The sequence below is a fragment of the Lepisosteus platostomus genome, chromosome 5 (genome assembly GCF_059453375.1).
Source record: "Lepisosteus platostomus isolate fLepPlt1 chromosome 5, fLepPlt1.hap1, whole genome shotgun sequence".
Classification (NCBI taxonomy): Eukaryota; Metazoa; Chordata; class Actinopteri; order Semionotiformes; family Lepisosteidae; genus Lepisosteus; species Lepisosteus platostomus.
The window spans coordinates 56,526,570-56,535,959 of NC_142615.1; the positions used below are offsets into that span (position 1 = coordinate 56,526,570).

The 9,390-nt window shown below is 41.2% G+C and overlaps 1 protein-coding gene across 1 annotated transcript; it reads right to left on the bottom strand.

Moving 5' to 3' along the window:
- Positions 1 to 360: 360 nt before the first annotated feature.
- Positions 361 to 7,448, bottom strand: LOC148669905 (uncharacterized). Its single transcript, XM_088632431.1, has 2 exons — positions 6,841 to 7,448; positions 361 to 4,347 (listed from the first exon to the last, which is right to left on the bottom strand). Exons 1-2 carry the CDS (start codon positions 7,226 to 7,228, stop codon positions 2,612 to 2,614), a joined length of 2,124 nt encoding a protein of 707 aa, XP_088488557.1. The 5' UTR covers positions 7,229 to 7,448; the 3' UTR covers positions 361 to 2,611.
- Positions 7,449 to 9,390: the final 1,942 nt, after the last annotated feature.

Genomic DNA, 9,390 nt, shown 5'->3' on the forward strand with positions numbered 1-9,390 from the left:
AAGTGTAAGCAATTATTATTTTTATTATGTTTTATTTCAATCTAAATACATAACTTTTGTTTCCATGTTCCCTTTACCTTTAGCCCTTATAATACTCCTCCTTAAGTGGTCTAGAACCGACCCTGTTTTATCTGGACTAGATACCATCTCCAGATCTATCAGTGCTGCCAGCGGAGCTGCCATCACACTTACAAGTACCCTTGAGGTCAGTGAATATGAGTCTGGTGTTAGCATACAGGGCCAACTCCTCACTTAACACTCAGCTCAGCAGTCACTGGTGATTAAACTGCTAGCACAACTGGTCTATACTCATATTATTAATAATATTATTAACCTTAGCTTCCTTAGCAGGACACAGTCTTGTGTGGATTCAGTTTTATTGAGCTCAATAAGTCCGACAACGCGCGCTGGGTCTGCCCCACAGAACAGACAAACTGCAAGGGTTTCCCAGCTCTTATATATACAGTCAGAAGAAAGTTTGTTTCACAATCTGAGTGCTTGTCCTGTTCTTTGATATATAATTACTTCTTGTCCTACTCTGTCTTGCTCTAGGTTCTGCCCTTTGATATGCAGCAGACATTGGTCTGGTTTGTCCTGTCTGTGGGTGTTGTTCCTGTCTGTTATTATGTAACGTTAAGTCACTGGGGCTGCTAAAGCAAATCAGCTTTATGGCATCTTAGTTTAACTTTTGTTTGAGGCTAAATTAACAGACCCCATCAACACCTTTCACAATGTGCTTAAGTTGAAAGGGTCAGTAACTTGGAATTCCTTGGCGTCCATATCACCGAGAACCTCACATGGTCTCTCAACACCACCTGTCTGATCAAGAAAGCGCAACAGCGCCTGTACTTCCTAAGACGGTTGAAGAAGGCTAAGATATCTCCCCAGATCCTCACTAACTTTTACAGATGCACTACAGAAAGCACACTGACAGGCTGCATCACAGTGTGGTATGGCAACTGCAGTGCTTCTGACTGCAAAGCCCTACAGCGGGTGGTGAAAACTGCCCAGTCTATCACTGGGGTTGCCCTCCCATCTATACAGGACATTAATGACAGACGGTGCTTGAGGAAAGCTCTAAGCATCATCAAAGACCTGACACACCCCAGCTACAGACTTTATGATCTGCTACCATCTGGAAAACGGTACCGGAGCATTCGGGCCTGGACTACCAGACTCAGAGACAGTTCTTACCCCTGCATTATCAAACTATTAAACTCCCAGCTTCTCTCACTCTCACCTCACCTCTCACCTATGATCTGAAACTCACAGCGCCTTCTTTCTTTCTTACCAAAAACCCAAACACACATTGAAAATCTACCTCTACCATACATGTCAATGTATGGTAGAGGTAGATCCCCATAATTTCATTCCCTTTATTTCATTCTGTTTATGCATGTTTCTGCACATAACCTGTTATCTTTTTGCTGTTTTGAACATTGCCTGTTGTTGATGGTTTTTTTGACAGTCAGTGATATTTATTGTGCAATTTATCAAGCAATTGAACACCAGTGAATTTGAAATGAACACAGGTGTACCTTGTTAATGTATTAAGTGTGATCTCTCAAGATAATTGACCCAAATTAGGTTGTTAAAACAAAGGGAGTGAATACTTATCAATTAAGTAATTTTCCATTCTAAATACTTAACATTACAGAGAATTGCTTCTACAGGAGTGGAAAAAATCCCATTCAAATATGATTTAATTTGACTTTGCAACACAGCAGAATGAGAAATAAACAATGGGATGTGAATATTTTCTGAAGGCACTGTATATATTGCTTGTCCTGTCTTGTTTAAAAAAAAATAGCTGCAGTGAAAAAAAACATTAAAATATAGAATTATTACTAATGGTGCCAAAATAGATTTTCTTATTAAAAGAGATTCATACAATATCTTATTCTTTATTTTGTACCCTTTATTGCATAAATATTTCTTGTATTTGATATATATATCCTCCCTGGGGATAAATACACTTTAGATTGTGCAACACAGACTTTGAGCTCTTTCTGTAGAATTTAATCAGATGTGTGACTTTTTTTTTCCCTTAAGAGTGACAGTTAAGGATCTTAATCTGTTTTACACACATTCTTTGCTTAACATGGTAAGTTAAAAGCTGTTAAACAATAACAAGCCTATCCAATGAGACAGTCTTAATTGTAAATTAAACATGACTATAATTAACATTCCAAGGGTATAAAGGAATTCAATTCAATTTAGAAATTAATTCAATGTAGACCTAATTCATTTTAAAATTGAATTAAACTAAAAACATTTTACTATACACAAATTAAACTCTGTGACAAGAGCTATTTCTATTTTAGTCAACTGTAAATAAGAGTATAGTCAAAATTTAATGGACCAGACGAACTCAAAAGTGGGTGACTATGACTAATAGATATTTTAGGAACAAGTAAAGGTTTGCTGAAAAGAGAAGAAAATAAATGTTTCGACAGTGGAGCCTTTTTCGGATGTCACATGCTGATGCATCTACCTACTTGCACTAAAAGACATTTTAGTTGACTTGACTGGTGACTGACCTGGTGACTAGATTGGTGTTTTTAAGTCACCTGACTGGAAAAAAACTCTTCCCACACTAACTGCAGCTGAATTATCTCTCTCCTGTGTGAATACGCTGGTGGGTTATTAAGACATCTGACCGACTAAAACTCTTCCCACACTGACTGCAGCTGAACGGTCTCTCTCCTGTATGAATGCGCTGGTGGGTTTTTAAGACATCTGACCGACTAAAACTCTTCCCACACTGACTGCAGCTGAACGGTCTCTCTCCTGTATGAATGCGCTGGTGGGTTTTTAAGTCACCTGACCGACTAAAACTCTTCCCACACTGTCTGCAGCTGAATGGTCTCTCTCCTGTGTGAATGCGCTGGTGGCTTGTTAAGTCGCCTGACTGACTAAAACTCTTCCCACACTGACTGCAGCTGAACGGTCTCTCCCCTGTGTGAATGCGCTGGTGTGATTGTAAGTGGTTTCTTTTACTAAAACTCTTCCCACACTGACTGCAGCTGAACGGCCTCTCCCCTGTGTGAATGCGCTGGTGGGTTATTAAGGTACTTGACCGAATAAAACTCTTCCCACACTGACTGCAGCTGAATGGTCTCTCTCCTGTGTGAATGCGCTGGTGTGTTTTTAAGTCATCTGACCGACTAAAACTCTTCCCACACTGACTGCAGCTGAACGGCCTCTCTCCTGTGTGAATGCGCTTGTGGGTTTTTAAGTCACCTGACCGACTAAAACTCTTCCCACACTGACTGCAGCTGAAAGGCCTCTCTCCTGTGTGAATGCGCTGGTGGGTTATTAAGTTACTTGATTGTCTAAAACTCTTCCCACACTGACTGCAGCTGAATGGTCTCTCTCCTGTGTGAAGGTGCCGGTAGGGTTTTGAAATGCTAGACTGACAGAAACGCTCCTCCTCCCTGTGCCATAATAGCAGTTTGTCCACTCCATCGGAGCAAGGCCTTGAGTGATTCTTCCTCATCCTCTGATCATGCTGGGGTCTCTTATTCTGAAAATGCTCCATGGAATGGTCTTGCTCTGTGTGATGAAAGTGAGATTTGTTTTCTTCATTATGTCCCTCAGTGTTCTGCTCAGCAGTGTGAATCATCTGGGGCTCCTTCTCCAGCTCTCTGAGACTAAAACCGCCCAGTTCATTCAGTTGTTCCTCTCTTTGCCCAAGAACACACACACTCTCCAGTTCATTAAAACTTTCAACAATTTTCTGAGTAACCAGATTATTAAACCTGTGTGTAAAGTCATCAGATGCTAAGGGATTGCATGATTGTTTGAGACTGTGCAATGACAGTCTCTCCACTTGAACAGAACAAGGCCTAATTATCAAGCCCTGTAGGAGCTGCTGTTGCTCCTCCCTGTACTGACTCTCCTCTCTGTGCTGTATCTCAACAATGTTTTCTTCACTAGGTACATCAGTCTGCTGCTCTGCACAGTCAATCAACTGGGGCTCCATGTCCTGCTCTGTAAGATTAAAGACATCCAGTTCTTCACTGTGCTCTTGTACAGAGACACAGCCCAGTTCATTACAACCTTGTGTAATATTGTTCGAGTCCAGATTATTCATCTTCTTTGTAAAATCATCACATACTAAGCGCCCAGGTGTCTCACTCTCAGACTCCATCTTCATCATGGGCACAGAGTCCAGAACCTCAACAATCTGTCTGCTCTCTGTGTGCTGCTCACTGAGAGTCTTTTTCCCTTCTGGAGCAGTGAGCTCTGTCTCCTGCATCAGACTGGAGCCCCACTCCTCCTCACTGTGCTTCTGTTCAAGAGGAGCCCTTTCCCCAGCCTCAGAGAGAGCACTGGCCTCTGAACCTGTAAACAGAACAAGACAAAATCTTTATAATAATAATAAAAAACTTTATTTTATATAGCACCTTTAAAGGTGGCTTCTCAAAGCATTTTACAGAATGCCAACAACAAAAAATACACAAAATAAGCATGATGAGAACACACAGTTAGAGGAGACAGTAGATGGTGGTACTAAATACAGTAGGAGCAGAGGGGTAAAGAATAGTTCAATGAAGGGTCTTCTAAAGAAGAAGGTTTTGAGTCTGGATTTGAAGGAGTTTAGAGAAGGTGACTCTCTGATATCCTTGGGGAGAGAGTTCCAGAGCTTTGGGGCATAATAGGAGAAGGCCATCTCACCCATTGATTGTAGACGGACTTGGGGACAGATAGGAGAACACAATTAGAAGAGCGAAGGTTGTGAGGTGGGGAGTAGGATGATAACCCAGACAGGTACTGAGGTACCAAGCCATGGAGAGGCTTATAGGTGAGCAGGAGGATTGTTAAGTTGACATGCAACTTGACAGGAAGCCAGTGCAAGGACTCCAGGATAGGAGTAATGTGACTAGACCTAGTCAGGATTCTGGCTACTGAATTTTGGACATACTGAAGTTTGTTCAATGTGGATTTAGAGTCCCCAGAGAGTAGAGCGTTACAGTAGTCTATTCAAGATTAGACAACTCTTTTCAGCCACAGTTAGTGATAACACAGGGCGTAGTGGAGAAATATTTTTGAAGTGAATGAAAGATGTTTTGACAACATGCTGCACATATGGGTCAAACATCAAATATCATCCCCAAGTTTTTCAATATAGACTGAGGCTCAAGTATAAGAAAATCTACAGATAGAGTTACAGCATTGGTTTTACAAAGTTGATGGGTGGTGCCAATAAGCATGACTTCAGTCTTGTCACAGTTAAGATGAAGGACATTTTGAGTCATCCAAGATTTTATATGGGAGATGCAACTAAATAGAATAGAGACAGACACATCAGCGTCAGGTTTGGTATGGATGTATATTTGAGTATCATCAGCATAGTAGTGATAGCTGAGGCCATGTGATCTAAAAAGCTTTAAACCACACACACGCATACAAGTACACTCACAATCAATTTGGGTTGTTTAAACATAGCGGAATATGTGGGTATAAGGAGGTGTTCTGATTTAGCTTTGTCAGAAACCTAACTACCATGTAAAAAGTAAGTCTACTGTAATAATATCACAATCACATTATATTTACATTAACAGTGCACTGAGAGAGAGGGATCAATACAGACTGAGTGGACACCACAGAACATTAACACTGCAATCAGAGAAAGAGGTTAATACAGACACACTGACTAACTGGACACTACAGAGCATTAACACTATACTGAGAGAGAGGGGTTAATCCAGACACTGACTGGACACTTCAGCACATTAACAATGCACTGAGAGGGAGAGGTGGGTTAACAGACAAATTGACTGCACCCTACAGTACATTAACACTACACTGAGACAGAGGGGTAAATACAGACACTGATTGGACATAACAGTACATTAACACTGCACTGAGAGAGAGGGCACATGAACACTGCACTAAGAGAGAGGGGTGAACACAGACAGACTGACTGGACACTACCGTGCATTAACACTATACTGAAAGAGAGGGGTTAATACAGACACTGACTGTACACTACAGCACATAAACAATGCATTGAGAGAGAGAGGTGGGTTAACAGACAAACTGCTTGCACACTACAGTACATTAACACTACACTAAGACAGAGGGGTAAATACAGACAGTGATTGGGCATAACATTACATTAAAACTGCACTGAGAGAGAGGTCTTAATAGAGACATGCTGACTGAACACTACAGTACATTAACACAGTACTGAGAGAGGGGTTCATACAGACACACTGACTGGACACTCCGGTATATTAACACTGCACTGAGAGAGAGAGGGGTTGATTCACACACACTTACTGCACAGTACAGTACATAAACAATGCACTTAGAGAGAGAGGTTAATACAGACACACTGGATTAATATTCCAGAGGAGTTAATACAGACACAGACCGTGGAGGACGGTAATACTTAAACCAATTGAAATATTTTTTTTACACAATCATTAGTATACATATTAAATCTAGACCAATACAACGTAAATACAATATTTATAAATGTTGTTTCATAATGATGTTGGGTTACAAATTGATTCAGTGGAACAATTGTTGAATGTGAACGAGGTGTTTTCAGCACCTTAACCGGACAAAACAGTTCAGTTTCTAGTAAAGAATCCCGTTGCTACATCACAAGTCTTTCCCACTTCACTCTGCATCTCTGCACTATATTCTCACCAGTGAGGAAAGTTTTTTGATGACAGTTTGATAGTTTGTTAGATAACGAGAATGTTTACTCTTGCGAGATGTTTTCTTTAAAATAAAGTTTGTTATTTAAAAAATCTCACCGGTGAGGAAGTTATAGACACTGGTTTTAAACACACATACTGACTTCATACAAGTCACCACACTGACCTGAGAGCTGCAGTTCCGTATCCATTTCTTCTTTTATTTCTGCAGAGACTTCACAGGGAAGCGTGTGTCCAACACGATCTGTCTGTTCCTGATCTCCTCCTGCTCCCGACTCCTTCTCCCTCAGCTGCAATCTCCACTTCAGGCTCTCGTTTTCCTTCTTCAGTTGCGCCATTTCACTCCCGACACTGTCCTCCACACACTGTGTGATTTTAAACACGGCCCGTCTCACCAGGATCCGGGAGACGCTGCGGAGTTTGTCTTGAAACTCGTCCTCCGAATCACACATCCTGTTTCCAAAAACTTCTGACACTTCATACACGATCGATTTGAGCAAAACGTGCATGAAAGAGTCAAGCTGGGTTTGCAGATTTAACAAGCACTCCGCCATCCTTCTTCAGAGTCGGTCAGAAACAAAGGCTGACTTCCGAAGTTTAAACAGAACAACTTATTTTTTATTCTTCACAGATCCTGTTGTCAGGGCTGTGCTCTGTTCAAGCATAAACGCAGTCGACAAGACGTTACGTATTCAGAACCTGAAGTTATTTTAAAGAAACACAACAACTTTCTTTAAAGAAAATTATTCAGTCACCCACACGTGGGTGAAATACATGCAGGGTCGCGCAGTATAATGACGTCATTCGTTAGCGCGGCCACAGTTTCAAAACAATAGAGAAGCGGAGCTGAGAAAGAGGAGTTTCTTCAGCCTGATATAAACTTCTCTGCAACACCTAGCGCGACCTAGTCAAGAGGAGTGAATCACCTGCGACCTTCGCCGTTCGTAACGGAACAGATTTATTTTTTGCCCTTTCACAACCCTCCTCCCCAACGAAAACGTCTCAAGTGGATTTTTTCAAGTGGGTTTTGATCTCCCTATGCAGGTTTTTGGTTAAAGAAAAAAAATGCTGTCGTTCAATGCGTTTGACATATCCCAACAGTGACAGAGTTCTTTTGCGACACTGTTTCTACTTTTATCTTCTTTCTGTACGCTTTGATAAAAAAACGAGAAATCGTGCAAGGGGAAAAATGTATTTTTTCATAGAGAAAACGTGCACTAGGAACTGTGGTGTTGAGAAGAAATGATTTAACACGATACGTGACCTTATTTAACGGAGCAAATGCTCACCCAGCAAGGTCTGGAGAACTTGGAGAGTCTGGTGGATGTGATACTTTCACGGTATTGTGGAAGAAAACAGTCTTTCTTTGAATTCTCAATCAATCGGAATTTCAGTGCGAAATATAAACCCTTTGTCTGATTTAAAGAGATTATATTTTAAAACTCATAAAAATTCAGAAAACACGTTTCACACTTTGAAATTTAAGACGGGGCGGTGTATTACTAGTAGCGGCGCTGAGCACACTATGGGGGAATTCAGGTTATGTGATATACTAGAGTTTTAATAAATAACGCATCTGATTTCGGATCTTAAGATTGTAGGTTCGACTTCTAGCTGGTTCGTGTAAATTTTAATAAGGCTCTTCAGTAATAGATTATGTAATGAACCGCACCAAATCATTACAAAAGGCACCAGCTAATGTCCAATAGCGTTTTTTTTTTCAAATTACATTTTCAGGTTTAAGACACTGTTTAATAAAACACAAGTGTCCTTAAAATCTTCAACTTTCAGGTTTGTTTTACTCTATAATAGAGGATCCAGATTGTGAAGACAACTCCGCCCTATCAAAAGAAAATGTTACACAAAAGTTGGAAAGCACACTCTCAATCCATCTGTATATTTGATTTCCGCCATCCATTCAAGGGTGCTTGGTGCTTCGCAAACAAATCATTTCAGGGAAGAAACTTAGTTTAATGAACTACTGTTGTATTTTCACTGATTGAATTTGATCTTTGTTCTCTCTTTGCATTCTCAGATATAATATTTCAGAATTGCAGTTCAAATTTGTTGGAAAACTTCACAGGCATCATTAGGTTAGCACTGTACAATTGTATTTTAATATCTTGGTATATTTACCTTCATTTTAATATAGAAGTAACCATAAATGTTGTTATTTTGTACTTTTGTCACACTTTTTAAAACATTTTAGCTGAGTCTCCTCATGTGCGTGTATATCTTCTGGTGTTGTGTGGTTGTTAACGAATAAAGCTAATGGTTGTTTGTTAATCGCGTCTCCACTCGTCCTTTGTTTTGAAAAGAACCTGTAAATGCTACATTGGTGTCAGAAGCGGGCAGAATGGACAACTCGTGGCAGACACTACCCAATTCTATTAAGCGCCGGCTGACGCTGAAAGAAACAAAACCCATCGGCAGCGCACATAGGGAGCCTGAGCAACTCCTGGGTGCGACAGGTGGCCACAGCCCTTACCATGGTTATTCAATAGTGGTCCCACCAGTAGAATTGGGGCGACTGGCTGCTACTCCTGGTCAGCGGGCACCCCAGATAGAGGATACTCTCCCTGCCGGAGCCGATCAGCGATTCCCACACCCATCGGCGCGGGTGCGAACAGGTCGCTACAATGGGGAAGCGCCTTGGGAAATCTACGAGGCGCAGTTCCAGGTCGTGGCCCGGACGAAGGGCTGGAACCGGGCTGAG